The sequence below is a fragment of the Chrysochloris asiatica genome, unplaced genomic scaffold, assembly GCF_000296735.1.
Source record: "Chrysochloris asiatica unplaced genomic scaffold, ChrAsi1.0 scaffold00009, whole genome shotgun sequence".
Taxonomy (NCBI): Eukaryota; Metazoa; Chordata; class Mammalia; order Afrosoricida; family Chrysochloridae; genus Chrysochloris; species Chrysochloris asiatica.
Genome location: NW_006408527.1, coordinates 22,662,451 through 22,683,227, shown reverse-complemented (window position 1 = coordinate 22,683,227; position 20,777 = coordinate 22,662,451). Strand labels below are relative to the sequence as shown.

The 20,777-nt window shown below is 46.8% G+C and overlaps 1 protein-coding gene across 1 annotated transcript; it reads right to left on the bottom strand.

Moving 5' to 3' along the window:
- Positions 1-10,780: 10,780 nt before the first annotated feature.
- TNNI1 (troponin I type 1 (skeletal, slow)) lies at positions 10,781-18,445 on the bottom strand. The gene is given in 6 exon segments (XM_006834146.1): positions 10,781-10,888; positions 12,449-12,625; positions 14,191-14,280; positions 16,214-16,345; positions 16,964-17,005; positions 18,431-18,445. Coding segments are annotated over 6 exon segments (564 nt in total).
- Between the last annotated feature and the right edge of the window lie 2,332 nt (positions 18,446-20,777).

Sequence of the window (20,777 nt, the reverse complement as noted above, 5' to 3'; positions counted from 1 at the left end):
GAAACCTTAGCGCTGGAAGCCGAGTGGGAAAGTTAGAGCAGGTACCGTAATCTCGGGTCTAGAGCGCGCAGCACCTCTCGGCCTCTGCCCCCTTTCCAGTGAGGGCCTTACCGGTTCCCGGGCTTCAGAACCTGCACTCGTAATCATCCACACCCCGGCCCACCACCCCAAATAGGACCTGCAGCGATGAGCTAAGTATTGCTTTCTTTGTCACACATTCCCACGTAATAAAGCTGTTGTTAAGTTCCATCGAGTCCGTTCAGCGACCCTGTGTAGGATTTCCTAGAGAACCCCAGCAAAATGGATTGGCAAAGTGGTAGCATCAATGGGCTCAAGCATGGCAACAATTGTGAGGTTGGCCCAGGATCGGGCAATGTTTCGTTCTGCTGTGCATAAGGTCGCTATGAGTCAATGGCACCTAACAACAACAACAACTGGTGAGCTTGAATTGCTGACCTTGTCGTTCAAACTGATACTTCAGTCCAGCGCATTAACCCACAGCGCCACACCAGGACTCCATAATAAAGCTAGTTTCCCCAAATGAGAGCCCTCGACTCAATTCAGCAGACACTTGAGTGTCCCCAACCTTGAATGCAAAGATGTCAAATGGACTGTCCTTGCTTCCAGTCTATAGTTGGTTTCTTTGATACAGGACTTTGGAGTGAAGCCTGCCATGGCCGATGTGATGCCAGGTGCCAGGAGAGTCAGGTGGGGAGCACGGGCATCTTATCTTCCCTGATGGATCAAAAGTGCAAGGTCAGCAACAGCCACAGTGTCTGCTCTGACAAGTGTGAGGGGCAGCTCTAGGCACCAAGATGAGAAGATGAAACTGTGAGTGTTCTGCTGGGACATCTCCCATGGCCTTTCTTTAGCACTGTTGCAGGGATGATGCTTTCTACACTTCTCTCCACTTTCAGATGTCACAGTGAAAAGCAAGCCAGTTGCTGAACCAAGTCTGGAAACTCCTATATAGGCTCTCCTTTCCTTTCCAAAGCGTTGGGTCTTGCAGGGAGCATTCCTTCTTGGTAGAGCAGGAGAGCTGTGAGGAGTGAGGTTCAGGGAATGAGTGGTTGGTTGACTGGGAGCCTGGAGATGGACTTTGAGTTCTATTCTGGCATTTATTAGCTATGTGACTCCGGACAAATTGCCTCCATTTTCCTGTCTGTGAAATGGGAATAATCATACCTTGTCCTGCTTCCTACCAGGTTGTGGGAATCAAATTGATTCTGTGCTGGTGGTGCTGGAGTGAGCAGCATGAAAGAATTCTGAAGAGGCCAACGCAGGACCCTGAGCCTGTTTGTCTTTCCAAGAAAGAAAAAGAAGGAATGGCAAAAGTCTAAATCCCTGGATACTCTGATCAAGGACACCACCCAGGAAGCCTACTGAATGTTCACACACCCTAGGGACCTAGTGAATTTAATTTGTCTCCATACTTGGTCAATGGTAGCACCTTTATATAGGAAGAAAAATACTCCTAGTAATTTGGTGCCTGATCTTGTGAGGGGCCCTTTATGCTTTCTATCCGAGAACTAGTCTCAGGTGAGTTAAGGAAGGGTCAGGCACTAAACTAAGGACAATCAGGTATTTAAAAGGTCCAAATCTATTACTGTAAATTCCCCAAGACAGGAGGTTGTTGGTATGCATATAATTCTAGAAAACAGGAAGAGTAAATGGCATACATAAAAGCGTTCCTTGAAGGCCACCACTGTATATTATGAGACACTTTCAGTGTGCCAGATACCATACTTGGTTGTGGGCCAGCAAATAGCTAGGATATTCAGTAATGCAAAGATGATCAAGACCTGGTTCCTGACTAGAAGACATTCAGTTTAACCAGGGAGATCCCCATATTGTTTTTCATATCAATGCATGAAGCTATTGTTTCTCAACATATCTTCCACCTAAGTCTATGCATTTCTAAGAGTGGTGCTCTCATCTCTCTAACTCTTCCCTGAAGAATTCTGCAGTCTTCAATTTACACCACATCGAAACAGTATTTTTGGCATCCTCAAGGGACTCAAGTTGGGTTTCTTTTAAATGTTCTTTGAATTTGGGGAAGAAAAATAAGTCTGAAGGGGCAAGATCAAGGCTATGAGGCAAATGGGATAATGCTTCCCAGTGAAATTCTGATAGGATACCCTTGCTACCTTTGATGAATGACTAAGTGCATTGTTGTGATAGGAAAAAAAAAATCCTTGGTACAACTTTATTGACCTTTTTCTCACCAATGCACTTTTCAAATTTCTTAAACCAAGATCATTTCTCCTTTGAGAAAAATCTGTCAAGATTAACCCTTTAGAATCCCAACAATCACCATAAGCTGGCCTCTCTGCCTTGCGTATAACTGGCCCAGCATACCCTCTCAGAAGTCACTCTTTTGATTGAACCTTTTTTTGAAGGCACCCTAAGGAAACCAAAACAAATATATTCCTTATAGAACTTGTCTGCAATCATGAACTGATTGCAGAGACACATTTAAACACATTTTGTTTGAATTAAACCAGTACATATATGAACTGGAATCCTAATAGCAATACTTATTTACTTATCTTCATGTATATGTGTGTATGTATTCATGTACCCCCCCAAATGAGTGGTTGGTATATGGGTGTTCTTTTCATAATTCTTTACACTGTACATTTAAAATGTCAGTATGTGCTGATCACTTCCTTGGGTGAGTCCATGAAGGCAGGGAATTCCTGGTCAAGGGCAGGGGTTTTCAAGTTCTCTCAGCCAGTTGTGGGAGGGGAGGGTCACCTCCCTTCTCCTCACCCCTCAAGATTTGGAGGAGTCCCACAACAGACATTTTGCCTCTGGAATCTCCCACCATAACCCCTGTCTGCAAGACTCATAAGGCAGCTTCTGCTTCTGCAGGCCAGAGAGGAGATCCAGGGGATCACCAGCTCCAAGCAAGCTGGGTGGAAGTCAGACCCTGACATTTCAGTTCTGTTCGCAGTCATGTATTCCCTGGAACTGTTGGGGAAGGGAAAGAAGAAGAATGAGGTCATGAGACTCATACAAAAAAATCCAGGGCATAGGTTCTGGTTTTTACAAATGAATAATGTTTTAATATGAATATTCAAATGGACTTGACACCTTCTTATTTTGTGAAGTAAGAACATTGTTCCCACCTAGGAGTAAAAGATATTTTAGTAATAAAGTGAATAGACACATGACATTATGCATTTGTTAAAACCCATGGAACTCTACAACACTTAGAGTGAACCATCAGGTAGACTGTGTTTGTTGTGCAGTGCTGATGAGTCAATTCCAACTTAATGACCCTTGGTACAACAAAATGAAACACTGCCTGACCCTGTGCCCTTCATGCAATCATTGTATATTTGAGCCCATTGTTAGAGCCATTGAGTTAATCCATCTCGTTGAGGGGATTCCTCTTTTTGACTGATTTTCTACTTTATCAAGCACAATGTCCTTTCCAGGGCCTGGCCCCTTCAAATAGCCCAAAGATGAAGTCTCAGCATTCTCACTTCTAAGGACATTCTGACTACTTCCAAGACAGATTTGTTCCTTTTTCTGACAGTCCAAGCTATATCCAATATTCTTTGCCAACCTATAATTCAAAGGTATCAAGTCTTCTTTGTCTACTTTATTTGTTGTCCAGATTTCACATGTATATGAGGCAATTAAAAATACTATGGCTTGGATCAGGTACACTTTAGTCCTTAAAGTGACATCTTTGCTTTTTTCAAAAAATCAAACAAAATACTTTAAAGGGTCCTTTGAAGAAGATTTGTCCGATTCAATACATTGTGCTTTGATTTCTTGACTACTGCTTTTGTGGATCCAAGTAAAATGAAATTCTTGCAACTTGAGTCTTTTCTCCATTCATCATAATGATACTTATTGGTACAGTTGTGAGGATTTTGTTTTCTTTCTGCTGAGGTGTAACCCATACTGAAGACTGAAGTCTTTGATCTTCATCAGTAAGCACTTCAAGTCTTCTGCTTTAAGCAAACAAAGTTGTGTCATCTGCATATCACAGATTGTAAATAGTCTTCCTGAAATCCTAGTGCTGGGTTCTTCTTCATATAATCCAGTTTCTCGGGTTATGTGCTCAGCATACAGATTAAGTAAGTGTGTTAAAGGATATAACCCTGACGTACACCTTTCCTGATTTTGTTTTGTTTTGTTTTACCTTTCCTGGTTTTAAACCGTGCAGTATACTCTTGTTCTGTTTGAATGATTGCCTCTTTCTATTAACCTGTTCCGCATGAGCACAATGAAGTGTTCTGGAATTCCCATTGTTCATGATGTTATCCATAATTTGTTATGAATCACACAGTTGTATTCCTTTCCAAGGTCAATAAAACCCAGGTAAACATCTTTCTCTGCTTTTAGCTAAGATCCATCTGACATCAGCAATGATATCCCATGTTCTGTATCCTCTTCGGAATCCAGCTTGAATTTTCGGCATTTCCCTGTGGTTGCAATCATTTTTTAAATATCTTCAACAAAATTTTACTTGCATGTAATGTTAATGATATTATTTGATAATTTCACATTCCATTAGATCACCTTTCTTTGGAATATATAGATCTCTTCCAGCTGGTTGATCAGGTAGCTGCCTTCCAGATTTCTTGGCATAGATGATTGGCATTTCCAACATTATATTCATTTTGTTGAACCATCTCAATTGGTATTCCATCAGTTCCTGGAGCCTTGTTTCTCACCAATGCTTTCAGTGCAGCATGGACTTCTTCCTTCAATACCACCGGCTCTGTTTTGTTTTTTAATGCCATCGGTTCTTGATCATAGGCTACCTCCTGGAATAATTGAACGTTGACTAATTATTTTTGGTACCGTGATTGTTCATGCCTTACATCTCCTTTAGATGCTTCCTATGTTGTTCAATATTTTGCCCATAAAGCAAAAATGAAGCCCACTTCTGTCAAGTCTATTCTGATTCATAGGGTTTCTGAGACTATAAATCTTTATGGAAGCAGATAGCCTCATCTCTCTCATAGAGCAGTTATTGGATTTGAACTGCCAATCTTTTGGTTAATAGCTCAATGCCTAACCCACAGTGCCACCAGGGTTCCATATTTTGCTCAAAGAATACTTCAATATTGCAAGTTAAAATTTGAATTTTTCTTCACTTGAGAAAAGCTGAGCATTTTCGTCCCTTTTGGTTTTCTAACTCCAGGTCTTTGTGCATTTCATTATAATACTTGAATTTGTCTTCTTGAGCTGACCTTTGAAATTTTCTTTTCAGCTCTTTTACTTCCTCATTTCTTCCAGATGCTTTAGCTTCTCTATGCTCACAGCATGTTTCAGAGTCTGTTCTCACATCTTATTTGGTCTTTTCTTTCTTTCCTGTCTTTTCAGTGGCCTTCAGTGACATCTTGTATGATGTCACCCCAAAACTCATCTGGTCTTCCATCATTAGTGTTCAATGTGTCACAATTGTTTTTGAGATGGTCTCTAAATTCAGGTGGGAGCACTGTAGGATCAGCACTGGGCTGTGAAACACAAGGTCAGCAGTTCAAACCCATCAGCTGCTCCTCAGGAACTCTATACAGGATCTCTATGAGTTGGAACTGACTCAATGGCACTTAACAACAATACCCATGATCATATTTTGCCTTTCATGGAATAATTTTAATTTTCTTTGACTTCAACTTGCAGACTAGCAATTGAAAGTCAGCCCTGACTTTGTTCTGAATGGAGATACAGAGTTTCTCCATCATCTCTTTCTACAGATGTAGTCTGTTTGATTCCTATCTGGTGAGGTTCACATTGTATAGGGGAAGTTGTGCAGAGGGGGGAGAGGTATCTGGGAACTCTACTCTCAGCATGATTTTGCTGTAAACCTTAAACTGCTCTGAAAAATAAAGTCTATTAAAGTCAAATTCAATTAAGGCATGCATACTTTCAAAACAAAGGACAGCCCTTTTCCAGACTACATTTAGCTGGTTTTCTTTTTATGAACTAAAGTCATAGAAACTTGAGCCACAAAGTAAGTAAATCAGACAAAGAATATCTGGGGCAGGGGGTGGGGAGACTGGTACAGAGGACACACAAGCATCTATCACACTCAGTGGCATGAAAAGCATGCACACACACACACACACACATACACACGTACACCAGGCTGACATCTTCAGATGAATAGCAGTGAGCATTCACACACATGCATACACACTCACACACACACACGCACACACTCCCCCAGGGGCCTAAGGTTGGAACACCTACTCTGGTGCCCCAGTTTAGGGCTTAAGAACCTCACTCCTGAACCCAGAACAAAGGGTCAAGCTCCCCCAGCCTGTGCCAACCAGTGAGGGAGCCCGGTCAGCACAGGAACCAGGGGCTGAGTCCAGACCAGAGTCAGGGTTGGAGGAGGGCTGCCTGCTCAGGTGCAGGCCCTCTGCCTTGGGCTGGGAGACCAAAGCTCTGCACACATGCAGTTTCCTTGGTGGAAAGGGAATCCTGGCACTGGGGTCCTAGTCCCAGCTAAGTCTGTGACCTTGAACAAGTCACTTTCTCTCTCGTGGTTCCCAGTGTTAACAACAGAGCTTGTGCCAGAGGCCTTGGGGCACAGTGGTATCACTGCTCAGTCTTGGCCTCAGCAAACCCACTTATGAGTGTATCTTGGGAGCATGAGAACACTCCTTGACCCTCACCTCCAAGGACCTATCAGCTATCAGGATTTGGGTGGGGCTTTCTTGTTTGTTTGTTTTTTTTAAGAGCCCAGTGGGATCAGGAGAGGAAGCTGCTGTCTGCACTGGTCCCAGAGACCTGTCCCAGGCTTGCTTACCCATCTGGAACAAAATGACCCCCCATGGCTGCTCAGCCCTGAGCCCAGTGAGAGGTTGACTCACTTCGTGGGGGGCCATTGTGGCTAATGTTTAACATGGCTCCCTCCTTAAACAGGGCACTTTAGCCCCAGCAGCACAGCCAGGATCACCCCCACTGCTATGTAGGCTCAGGCATGGGCTCAGCTCCGTGATGCTTCCTTGCCCCACAGTGCTGGGGACACCATGTGGGGAAGGGGGTGATAGCATCTGGTATCCTGCCCTGATGTTCCCTACCAAGAGGCAAGGAGTATCAATTAAGCTCCTGCTACAAGGGTGATGCCAGCTGCTGTATGCTGGTTAATAACAGACATTCCCCAAGTTGCTCCCTCCTGGGTCCAGCCTTACAGTTGGAGAAAGACTTCACTTTTGTTCATTTGGGTGTCATTTGCATCTCATTTGAATGTTTCTCCCTTTAGTCAGGATGCTGGGATTCATCCAGGCACCTTAACTACAGAGTCCCCTGACCCATCTGTGTCCCATCTAGAAAGTGGCTAGTTGGGTCCTGTTGAGGCAAGTCCCAAAGAGAGACTGGCCTAGATCCGAATCTTCAGTCTTCAGCTTTCAAACCATGTAATTCAGGGTATGATACTTACACCCTCCAAGCCTCCCTTTCCTCATCTGTAAACTTGAGATATTTGTATTTACGTCTTAGATTTTTTGTGAGGATCTAATGATATAATTCTGATAAAATATTACTGTTGTTGTTGAAATAGTGAATACAAGTATGGACTGGAATAGACTATCAGGGTTAAATCCTGGCCCTACCACAAACTGGCTATATAACCACGGGAAATTGCTTAACTTCTTCCTGCCTCCCGTTCCTGAGCTACAAGGTGACATGATACTCATACCTACCACATAGGGTTGTTGTGAAGGTTATGCAGATCAATTAGTGCAGTGCCTGGTCCACACAACCAGCTTTGCTTTCCTTATTTCCAGGCAGGGTTGTGATGAAGTGCATTCAGAAGTCATACCTCCCACCCCCAGGCCCTATTCATGACTGCAGCTGGAATACCAACCCTGTCCCATAGATCTCACCCACCTCCTCACAAGGAACCCTGTGACAAGATCTCTTTCTCCCTCATCCATTCAGTGCCTCAAATCCATCCCTGTCAGGAAGTGTTCCTACCTAACTTGGCTCTCACTGTATCCTCTCAGGAGATGCGTTAGGTCCTGACCTGCCTAGAAGCAGAGGGAGGAGCCGAATGACCTGAAGGATACCTTTAGAGGGACCTCTGGCCCTACCCCAGAGAGCCACCGCCTTAGGTCTGCTGAGTAGGCCTCACCTCCTCCTCCCATGAGCTCTCTGCACCCAGGTGTTTGCTTTGAGTCAGGCCCAGGACTGTTCTCCTACCTTTGTCGGGCAGGGTGGAGACCCTAATCTGCCAGACCCTGGGTTAATAGTCCACTGGTAGCACTGAGATTTGTCCCTGGAACTTGTAGCCAGGCTCTATAAAAGGGCTAGGGAGAGGCAATACAACAAGGACCCTGTGCTTTGAACCCCTGCCAGTCAGGAGGAGCTCTGTGAGCCAGGGAAGCAAGGGGGGCTTTCTAAGGCTTCCTGGGCACAAAGCCCAACTCATCTTTTGTGGGATGGGCCAGTTTCATCAGGTTCTCCAGCTTTGCGAGTGTGTGTGTGTGTGTGTGTGTGTGTGTGTGTGCGCGCGCGCGCGCATGCCACAAATTAGAGGGACAGACTGGGTGTGTCTGTGCCCAGGGGCTTGTGTGCATGGTGGGAGTTGTGTCTTTGCACACATCTGCCTCTCTGCCCACTGACCTGCTCTTAGCAAGAACCCTGGACAGAATGCCGCCTTTCCCCTGACACATCCCAGTTTGCTGGGCCCCACTGCTATGGACCCTTGAAGGGTCTGGCAGACTGAGCTGCCCTGGTGCCAGGCCAGCTCCTGAGGAGTCTCTGGGACTGCACTTTGTACCCAGTTTCTGGCATTTATTGCAGATAATGCACTGGGAGCAGAGGGCAGAAGGAGCTTCAACAGGGACCAGTGCAAGGGGGCTGTGTAAACAGCTCAGCCTCTCCTGGGACCAGGTCTGAGACCAGCCACTTCCCTTGTTGTAGGCAGAGCTCAGGAAGTCACCACAACACAGCCCTGAAAAGTCACGTTCCACTCAGGACAGGGACTTTGGTCTCTGCACCTCAGGAGCCACTCTCCCTCCTTGTGCGTTGCCTCAGTTCCCCCTATTCCACCCCTGCAGCCTTGGGCCCCTCACAGATGTCACTGGGATGGAGAAAGACATGGTCCAGAGGGCAAACCATCTGGCTGCCTTAACTTGGGAAGAATCAGACCCCAGGCTATAGCTAATCAAAGGAATTTGAAGGGAAAACAGTTGGGAACCCTGGGGTGAATAGGTGGAGAGAGCAGGGGAGGGAAGAAGCCACCTGGTGGTCAGACTTGAAACTGCAGGGTGCTCACCAGACTGGGCCAGCGCACTATGCTCCTTAGGGGCCATTTGTGCACACAGATGGGGTAAGGGCTTGAAAAGGTCCTGACAACAACAGTCAGAGACATTCAGCAGGCACCAGGAAAGATGAACCAGGTTTACAAAGGACAGAGAGTGTGAAATCAGGCCGGGCAAGGGGCTCTGAATGGAAAGACACATCTGGTGGCAGAAGTCCAGGTCCAGCCTGTGTCTGTCCACAGAGCAACAATCTTGAGCCAAGATTTTGGTGAGCTGAGCATCCTGGGTTCGTGAGAGTGATCTGTGAGATGTCACAGAGATGGGGAATCTGCCAAGTCTTTAGCTCTCCATTCAGATCCCAAGCTCCTGACCAGGGGCAGAGTACCTGAAACCAGCAAACCCTCTCTTCACAGACCCTCTTGATTCCCTCTCTCCCAAGTGCTTACAGCCAGAGCTACAGAAATGACCAGAAAGCTGAGTTTTAAAGAAAAGGCTTAATGCTGTGGACACTCTGCCGTCATGACAGCTGAGAGGGGATGTGGTGGGGCTGAAGGGAAGGTGCTTTCTCAGTTCCTCCTCAGTGACTTATGGGTAGATGAGTAGCTGCTGGGGTGAGGTCTTCAGACACTTGCTTTTCTCCTCTCTCTGTGTGTCTGTGTAGTCTCAGTTCCAGAGGAGGGCATGACAGACAGCAGGGGAGAAGTGAGAGGGGGAGGAGGGGAAGAGTGCTCCAGAAATGGGGAGAGGTGAATGAATGGGAACAGGACTTTTAAACAGGAGCCAAGAGCACAGCACAGCAAGCCAACCTGTAGGGACAAAGAGAAGGAACGTGTCAGTTGCAGTGACCTGTGTGCAGTATACAATCCTGACTGACCCACAGAATCTGCAGTCCCTGGGAAGCCCACACCCAATACACCCTGGCCTGGTCATCATCTACAGCCGCAGCTTCTGGGCCCTGGGCCCTGAGTGCTCATACCTTTCTAGGCCTGACTCATCTCACCGGCCCTTCACACTGCCTGGTCTCACCATTCTCCTTCATGACCAGCGAGTTCCCACCTCAATGCCTTTGTTGCACCTCCAACTCTTGGGCCACAATTTTCCTTCTTCCTTCTATCATGTGCCTGTCTCTTCCTCAGAGAACTCATCCCCTCCAGAAAGCCTTCTCTGCTCTATTCCACATTCCCATTGCATCAAGTCAATTCTGACTCATGGCAAACTCACATGTGTCAGATTAAAACTGCACTCCACAGGGTTTTCAAGGCTATGATCTTTGGAAGCAGATCACCAGGTCTTTCTTCCAAGGCATCTCTAAGTGGATTCAAACCACCAAATCTTTAAGTTTCTAGTCAAGCGCTTAACTGGTTACAACACTCAGGAATACTGAGGGGAACAAAAGGGACCCCGATTTGGAAATGAAGTGTTCAGGGTATCACAGAAATTTCTAGTGCTGATTCTGACCCAGTGCTTTTTTCCCTGGACCATACTGGGTACCACCTACCCTTATCCTAAGCTCCTTAATCAACACAAGACAAAAGGTACCTCTACTGTGAAGTTGGAGACTTGGCAGCATCGAACATTTTTTTCCGCCCTTCCATTCCAGACATGGCTTCCACGTTCTTCCGCCAGTCGCCCACCTCTACGGGCCGTTCCTGTGGGTAGGCAGCACATATGTCAGAGATTTACCAGGTCCTCTAAGCACAAGACAAACTGGAGGGGTAGAAAAATTAGCCTCTTAAAAAAAAGTTGCTGTTAAGTGCTGTAGAGTTGATTCTGACCCATAGTGACCCTGTATACAGGGCTTCCAAGTAACGGCTGGAGAGCTTGAACAAATGACCTTGCAGTTCAAACCGACTTTGCATTCCAGCACATTAACCCACATAGAATGTTGAAGTAGCAAATGTTTTGCCTTATGTATATACTACTTATTGTCTGTTGTCAATTCCAACTCACGGGAGTCCCATGTGTTAAGCAAACAACTACGCTCCATAGGTTTTCATGCCTGTAATCTTTGTGGAAGCAGATCACCAGGCGTCTTTCTACAGAACCTTCTACAGTTCAAACCACCAATCTTTTGATTAATGGTCAAGCACTAACTGTTTTTACCACTCAGGGACCATATGCAAGTATGTGCACACACACATAAATACTATAATCAAATAATTCGTTTAATTTCAAAATAAATTATCTTCAAAAGAAAGAAAGAAAATCTATCACTCCTATCCATCTGGTGAGGTCCTAGGACTCATCTAGAGAAGTAGACACAGGTCAAGCTGAAGCTCAGCAGGAAGGATGCTGTGTGTTAGGAGTTCTGGGTTAATGTATGTTGTGGGATTTAAGGCAAGTACCCACCATGTGTACCACACCCCAACCTTGTCTCCATGCCCCCTACCACCTCCCTGGCCTATGACTCTATAGCTTTCAAAGCGACTTCATCTAAGAGCCTCTCCCTACTAACTGGCTGGCTGGCTGGCTGTGTGCCGTGGAGTCGGTTCTGACTGATAGCGACCCTGTACAGGGTTTCAAGGCTGTAAATCTTTACAGGAGCAAAACGCCTCATCTTTCTCCCACAGAGCAGCTGGCAATTTTGAACTGCTGACCTTGTGGTTTGCAGCCCGATTCGTAACCCCTACGCTACCAGAGCTCCTTCCCTACTACCTGGACTCCTCTATTTCATAACGCCTGTCATATAGCTTGTCTTTATGAAGCTTTTTGGGCCAGAGATCATGTTTCTTACAGGGCCCAGCAATTCTGGGCACATAGGCATGCTCTATGAGCTCAACCAATATTGAGTGAGTTGTCATGAAGTGACTGCTTGAACTCACTTCTCTAATTTTTGGGCTCAAGTGAACTATCACCACAACAGTGTGTTGTCTTCTTTCTCATGTAGGGGCAGAGGCAGAGGGCAGTGGTCTCCACAGTCAGTCTAAATTGCCCATCCGCTTCACACTGGGAGGCAGGTTTTCACTTTATTCATTGGTCTGGATTTCTTTGTGTCCCACTCTCCTCCTCAGACTAGGAACTCCTTGGGGAAGAGAGGGAGTCTTCTGTCTCCCAGGACAGAGTGATAAGACTTTATCTCTGGTCTCCCAGGGGTTCTAGAATGTTCTAACAGGCCTACTGATCTCCACCAAGAGTTCCTGGGCCTGCCTGAGCCTATGTGAAGGCTGGTAAGGCTGGGAGTGAGGAGCTCTGAATAGAGCGGCCCCCACCTTCTCTGTGTCTTCCTTCTTCACAGACTTGAGATTGGCCCGCAGATCCATGGACACTTTGTGCTTGGAGCCCAACAGGGCCCGGAGCATGGCATCAGCAGAGACTCGGACCCGACGCAGAGGCGGGCGCTTGAACTTCCCTCGGAGGTCCAGCACCTTCAGTTTCAGGTCCTTAATCTGCAGGTGGAAAGAAACAAGTGTTCTCTGGAGGAGGAGCCAGTCATGGGGCACCCTTCCTGGGGATCTCGGACTTCCAGGGCTCCAGCCAGAGAGAGCCCCCAAGAGCGATACGTCAAATACTCTAGCCTCTAGGTCAGATGCTGTAGGACATTCAGAGCCACCCATTGCTTTACACAAAGTCACATGTTTGTTGAGAAACAAATGAATGCATAAATATACAGACCGAGCCCCATGGTCATCTATCACTGTAGCCAAGAAATACAGGGACAGCCATAATCAGTTCCATTTAGAAGCGCTCCTCGGGGCATGGGGCTGTTTCCCCTATTCCTACTTCTACCAGTGCCCTCCTCAGTCAGTCTTCAAAGAACTCATTGTGGGCACAACCATGGGCCAGGCTTCTGGGTGAATTTCCAGGGTGTGATCTTTTGAGATTATTCTGGGGAGATGTGATCCCAGAGATCATCATTCCTGATGGGAGGAAAGAGGGAATGGCTCTGGCCCCTCTCTACCCTCTCCTCACTGAACAAATGCCCAGAAGCAGTCTACCACGGAAACAAGAGCCCACCCTATTGGGCAGGAGTTTGGATGCACCTCCCAAACACTGGAATAGGAATCAGAAGATCAGGTCAGCCCCAGGACCACCCCTGTGTGATCCAAGACAAGTTTCTTAACCTCTCTGCGTCTCAGTGTCCTCGTCCATATGGTGGTGGTGGTGGTGGTAGTGTGCAGTGGAGTCGATTCTGACTCATAGAAACCCTGTATAATGTTCCCGAGGCTGTAAATCTTTACAGGAGCAGAAAGTCTCATCTTTCTCCCGTGGAAAGGCTGGTAGTTTCGATCTGCTGACCTTGAGGTTAGCAGCCTGACTCGTAACCACTATGCTAGCAGAGCCCCTCCTCATTCATGTGGTTGTTGTTAAGTGCCGTCAAGTCGATTCCAACCCATAGCAATCCTGTAAAGGGTTTCCCAGGGGCAGCTGGTGAGCTTGAACCACCGATCTTGCAGTTCAAACAATTTTGCAGTCTGATGCATTAGCTCACAGAGCCACACCAGGATTCCTCATTCATATAGGGCAGATAATAGCAGGTAAAGTGCACCAGGTGTATTGTTGTTGTTAAGTGCCATAGAGTTGATTCCGACCCATAGCAACCCTGAATGAGGAGCAGCTGTTGAGCTTGAACCGCTGACCTTGCAGTTAAAATGGCTTTCCAGTCTGGCGCATTAACCCACAGCGAGGGAGGATCAAAGTACATAATGCACACGAAAGCACTTTGCCAAGGTACGACGTTATTAGAGGAGAGATGATTATTTGTGTGGGTGAATACAGAGGACGGTTTCTATTAGACGGTAGAGCCCACGTGGCAGACATGGAGGACGTCTGTGCTTTTCATCTGTGCTGTTATGCTCTCTCTGACCCAACAAAGCTCTCTAGTAAGTGGCTACTTTCCAGACCCAGCAGAAGGAGAGACCCTGACCCATAGTGTGGCATGTCATTGCTCACCTCTACTCCACCCTGACATCATCCACACTCCCCCATGTCCCTTCCCCTCCTGTGGGCTTACCTCCCTGGTGTTGTGGAGGCATTTGGCCTCGATGTCGTATCTCTCTTCATCCACCACCTCCACCTTGGCGTGCAGCTCTCGGCACAGCTCCTATGAAGATTGATCAGGCAGGAGCGGCGAGAGGGGACAGGAGACACTCAGCCTTCAGCCTCCTATTTCTGCCCCTAAGCCCACTGCCCTTGGCCTCCCCCAGGCTGTTTTCAATACCTGTGCTCTGCAAAGGAGCTGACAAACTCGTTCACTCTAACGTTCACAAGTGACGACAACTCAAATTGTTAGTCGTTTGTTTGCTTTACTATACGTATGTCCTTATTTTGTTAAGATTCTTTATGATAAAAGTAATAGAAGGTAAACTTAGAGACTTATGTATTAAACAAAAATAATAAAATAAAAATCACTAGTAATGCCACGTTCTGAAGGTAACTGTTGGTGACATTTTGGTATATTCCTGTTTAGTCTATTTTCTCTGTAGCCACTGGCATTTAAACAGGACCAATGTCTTAAAAAAGGAGCTCTGGTAGCATAGTGGTTACGAATTGGGCTGCTAATCTCAGGGTAAGCAGTTCGAAATGACCAGCTGTTCCGTGGGAGAAAGATGAGGCTTTCTGCTCTCATAAAGATTTATAGCCTCAGAAACCCTGTACAGGGTCGCTGAGTCGGAACCGACTCCACGGCACATAACAACAACAAAAACAATACCTTAAAAACATTAAAAACCTATCAACAGGAGAGGGACAGAACCAAAGTTTTTAGTAAAATGAGGCTTCCCATGTCCTGCATGTCATTAGAGTGGTCTGATAGGAAGCCAGATCCTGGCTCTGTCCTAGTCCTCTGAAGCTCACTTCTTTGCACCTGTTAGATGTGATCAACCATCATGAACTGTTGTGAGCATTAAATGAGATCATTGAAGGAAGAAGGAGCCCTGGTAGTGTAGTAGATTATGAGTTGGGCTGCTAATTTCAACGTCAGCAGTTCGAATCTACCAGCCATTCCACATGAGGAAGTTGAGGCTGTCTGCAACTGAAACACTATACAGGGTCTCTATGAGTCGTAACCAACACCGTCCATTATCACCTTTGAGGAAAGAGTGATGTTATGAATTGAATTGAATTGAATTGAATTGTGGCCCCCCTCAAATGTATTGTAAATCCTAACACCTACTCCACTGCCATCAAGTCGATTCCAACTCATTGTGACCCTATATAGGGTTTCCAAGGCTATACATCTTTATGGGAGCAGACAGCCTCATCTTTCTCCTGAGGGACAGCTGGTGGGTTGAACTGCTGACCTAGTGGTTGGCAGCCCAATGCTTAACCCACTGTACCACCAGGGCTCCTTCCTAACTCCTATGTAATGAGGTTCTAAATGAGGATGCATTTTAAACCAATCACCTTCAAGATATAAAAAGAGCAGATTGTTGTTGTTGCTGTTGTTGTTAAGTGCCATGGAGTCATTTCTGACTCATAGTGACCCTGTACAGGGTTTCCGAGGCTGTAAATCTTTATGGGAGCAGAAAGCCTCATCTTTCTCCCACAGAACAGCTGGTGCTTTTGAACTGCTGACCTTAAGATTTGCAGCCCAATTTGTAACCACTACACTATGGCTCCTTCCTAACCCCTATGTAATGAGGCCCTAATTGAGGATGCATTTTAAAGCAATCACTTTCAAGATATAAAAAGAGCAGATTACACAGAACGAAATAAGCAGAGATAAGGGAAGACAGATGCCAGGCCACTTGAAGACCACCAAGGGTCCAAGAAACAGAAGACAAGAAAAGAGACAAGGACCTTCCCCTAGAGCCCACAGAGAGCCTTTCCCTAGAGGCAGTGGCCTGACTAAACTGTCCTAGCCTCCTAAACTTTAATGAACAGTCCTGTTCATTAAAGCCATCCACTTGTATTTACCTTGGTAACTCTGACAAATACCTTATGAATTACAAAACAGTATCAGTTCAGGCTCCAGGTGCCTGGTCTATGGAGTCACCATAAGGTGCTACCACCCCGGCTGGGCCTGCCAGACTCACCTGCAGATCACTGAGAGACAGGCCACGGGTCTGCAGTGATGGGATGCGCTCTGCCAGGTACCGCACCTTCTCAGCCTCCCGCTCCTCGTGTTCCTGCTCCCAGCACTCCTTGGCCTTGGCCAGCATCAGGCTCTGGGCAGTGCAGAGCCCTGTGAGAAGGGGCTGGGGGCTCTTGAGGTCCCACCCCACACCACAGAAGAAAGGGAGGGTGGATCCAGGCTGGACAGACTCACACACAGCGGGGCTGGACCTTTCAGCCCCAGAAGCCTGTGAATGAGCTTTTCTTTCGCTAAGTGTGAAGATGTGGCTGTGTGTGAATGGCACCAAGTAGTCACACACGGCATTTCTCAGGCCCTGCAGCTTTGTTTAAATTCCTGATCCTCCTCTTGCCCACTTTTTGTCTATGTCGACAGAGATCTAAAGACAGAAACTCATTTCCAAATATACAGCAAGTCCCTCTGCCACTACCCGTATATTCCCATAGGAAATTAGTTCTCTTCTCTGAGGACCCTGGGCAGACATCAGGACCCCATAGTTTAAGGATCCCATGCACTGACCGGCCACCTGTGCCTGGACGTTGGCTCCAAGTGGCTCTTGGAGCAACCAGGCTCCCTCTGCTGGTTCCATCTGCAAACTGGCATCTTGGCCTTTTTCACCTGCCAATATTCTCCACCCCCACCCTGGCCGTGTCGCCTCCTCAGGGACTGCACTGCAACCCCTGTACCTCCTACTAGGCATCCCCCACCTCACCTTTAGCATGAGTTTTCTGGAAGCGGTGATCTTGGATTTTCTCTGAGGGTGAGAAGGAGAGGAATGGTGTACACACGCTGATGCATGTGTTTCCTTACAGTCTTGTCTTCCCCACCACTTGGTGAGCTCATGGGCCACCTCACTAGACCATAGATCAATGAGAAATCTAATACAAGTCTGAGCAAAATGGAGTTAGAAATCTGAAAATATCTGTGCTAAATGTCCCTTCCATCAGTGCTGTATCATCCCTGCAACCTCCAGCCCTGAATGTATGTATACAGGTTGTGTTCTTAGCAGCCTAAATAAATCTGAAGTATGTAGGGTGGCCAGGGTCATCTTAGGCCTGAAAGGAGTCTAAGGACAACTCTTTGCTCTTCCCTCAATGTTTAGCCATTGGTCAGAATAACCAATGGATGGAATGTTGGTTATCTCTTCTCACCATTTAAGTATAGCTTTGCACAGGACCAGCTCTAAAATTCACACACACACCCAGATCTGGAAGAGCATCCAGAGTGGGTGAGGATGAACTGGCTCAGTGCTCAGCAAAGGGGTACAAAATGAGAAGATGGCTGCAGAGTCATGCTCAGCTGTGCTGTGGTCCTAGCCCCAGAACCACCCTTCAGTGGGTTGTATTATACTGGGCACCACCTGGTTTGACCCTGGAAGCCCCTCTTCTAGAATCATCACAAGAGGTTTTTATTCTCCTAGAAATTTGCTCAGCTGCTGAATATCCCCCAGCCCCAACCCAAGTCCTCTCCTCTCCTCAGATGCCCAAGTCATCTCCACCAGTCTGAAGGTATATCCAGGACAAGGTCACTTACCTCGCTTCAGATGCCCGTCACCGGAAGCACGGAGGAAACAGTAGAACACAGAGTGAGTATAAACAACGCATGTTGTATATGCAGAAGCAAAGTCACACAGACCAGCTTGGGGTGGGGCAGCAGAAAGAAATTCGACAGGGCAATGGGGACATGGCACAGGGGATCAGTTTTCAAGTTACTGCAGAATAGAATAAAAGCTGAACTTCCATTCTGGTTTCTGGAAGTTGAAAGATACTGGTCATTGTATATGTAAGGAGTCAGGGCAGAAGGTCAGGGAAGCCAAAGTTTTACCAATTTGCTATTGGATTCAAAAAAATGCTTAAGGTTCTGCCCCTGGTTTTGTGGATAAATTCTGGTTCATCTCCTGAGTCAATGTTAAGTCATAGTCTGGAAGCATGTAATTTATTGGATCAATGCTGACAGACAATCTCAAAAACACAGGCCTAAAAGGGTTTTCCCTGGGTAACATGGTAGTTTGAGTTCTGCTCAAAGGCTGGAAGGGTATGTGGCCACCAGGGGGAAGCCATCAAGTGCTGTTACAGAAACTGGTATACCAGAGAACACCTTCAGGGTTGACCAGATGGGGCCTCAATTATGGGGCCATGAAACTTGCCTTTCCTGAGCAATGAGTGGAGGGTAGGTTTACTTACACTTCTGGCATGGTGGTAGTGGGGCAGCACCTAAAGGACACAGAGGGAAAATTAAGGTGGGAAAATGATAACTTGGCGGGCCTGGGGACTATGCCAGTCGAGAGTCAGATAACAGGGAAGAAGAAATCAGATATAACAGATTCCAGTGGGTCAGGATGGATACATAATTGCCCATTTATTCTCCCATTTATTCATTCACTTGTGACAGAGAGAAATCTTAGCAAGGCAAAGAAGCAATGTGAGGGGGCTTCCAAAATTCAATAGTAAAATGGAATGAAAAGATAATGAAAAATTTCCATTTATGAAGCTCCCTCGTATAACAGCTAAAATGGTTCTGTTGGACATGTGTGGAGAGCAGGAGTCAGTAAGCACAGTCAGCTGGTTGAATCTGGCCCACAACCGGTTTTTGCTTCTAAAACTTTTAAAATTTTATTGCTATCTAGTCAATTCCAATTCATGTCAATCTTGGCCACCTAGCATGTCCCCTGAGTGGTGTAAGCAGTTAATATAAAGGTTGGTCATTCAAATCTACTATAAAAGAAAGGTCTGTGATCTGCTTCTACAAAGATAATAGCCAAGAAAACCCCTTGGAGCAGTCTACTTTGTAACACATGGAGTTGTCATGTTTTTGCTTCAAAAGTTATTAAAAAGAAATAATAATACAGTAAAAGAATATGCAACAGAAAATTTAGGTGACCTGCAAAGCTAAAATATTTACCATCTGTCCCTTTCCAGAAAAATCTTTCTGGTCTCTGTGGGGAACAAGATGGAGTCCCTAGAAAATATGACTAGAAAGTGAGGGTGGAGCCCACTCATGAAGGTCTGGGATGACAGGCTGACTTTAGACTGCATCCAATGGCTAATGGGAGGTCACTGCAGGTCTCAGAGAGGAGAAGGGCCTGGAAAATGAATGGAGCAGAATGGAAGGTAGAATCGAGGTGGCCACTATGTGGCACAACTACAGGGGGCACCATTCTCATTTCAGGCACTGCAGTTGTGCCCAGGGAGCACTATAGATGACAATGTGGCTGGCAGCCCTCTGGGGTAAGGCAAAGGGGAGGCTCTGAACAGAGGAGGTTACGGTAGAAAGCAGGGCAAACCTGTGCTTAATCTTAGTCCTTATTTACCATTTCTGAGCCAATTCTCTCCCATGCAAAATGAGAGGGTAGATTTCTCTACTTAATGCTTAGCTCATGAACATTTTGTTAAAGCAAATTTTACTTAGAAGCAAATTAAATCCAATCAATAAGAGCTTTGAGGGCCCCTGACCATGGGAGTATGAGAATGCATATGAAGCCCCCTGACCAACTGATCCCTGGGGCAAGGAGGTGGTCCTGAGGCTGCAGAGGGGGCATGCTCCAAAGCCAGAGGTAACTCACCATCTTGCCTGGGCCTGGACAAAGCACATTCCAATGGAGGGAAGGGATTGTGCAAACGCTCAGGAGAGGGAAGGGGACACCTGGGATGGGGAGTAGGTTTGTATGATAGGACAGGAATCCTGAGCAGGTGTGTGTGTGTGTGTGTGTGTGTGTGTGTGTGGCTGGGTAGGCGGGGCAGGGGAGTCCGGGTGGATCCGGGCTGGGGGTAGGGTGGGGGAGCTTAGTGTCAGGAGTTTGGACTTGGTCCAAGAACCTGGTTTGACAAAGAATGCAAAGGACACTTGCAAAGTGTCTACAAAAATTTCATCTCAGAGCCACCATCTTCCTCCACTTTAATTCTCTCCTGACCTTTTGCCCATGAAGCATCCTCTCCCACCCCAATGAGTAAGTGGGGCTCTGGCCACCTCTCTCGAATCTCCTACTCTAATGGATTTTCACTCTGCCTCTGACCCCCTGCGATGCACGAGGCAGTGGGGTGGGGGGGAGGGATGTGACCCTGGAGTCTCAGCTGTTACCCTGAGGCACAGAGAGAGACTCATAAATTCCCTGGATGCTGAAATTAGATTTTATAGCCAGCTGCTTATTCTGAGGGTTCTGCTCCTCCAAAGATGTTGAAGAAATCCAGCGTTGAAGAACCCTCCTTCTCCCATAACTGCAGTCTCCAGAGGGCACCTGGCCTGTTTCCCTGGGATGTGCCTTGCTCTTGATGGACACTGGCCACACTGACATGCCCTCAGAGAGCCACCATCACCAGTGTGAGACCTTGCTGTGTGGCCAGTCCAGGCCTCCTGCCAAGCCTGGGCCTGCTCCCCAGGTGGCCCCACTGGCAAATGCCAGGCCAAGGGGTCCCACTCAGACCAGTGGCCCTAGTGCATGCTCTGACACCACCACCACCACCACCACCACCACCACCCCCACCCCCACACACACTACTATCCCAAAATATCAAACCTTTTAAAGCTGA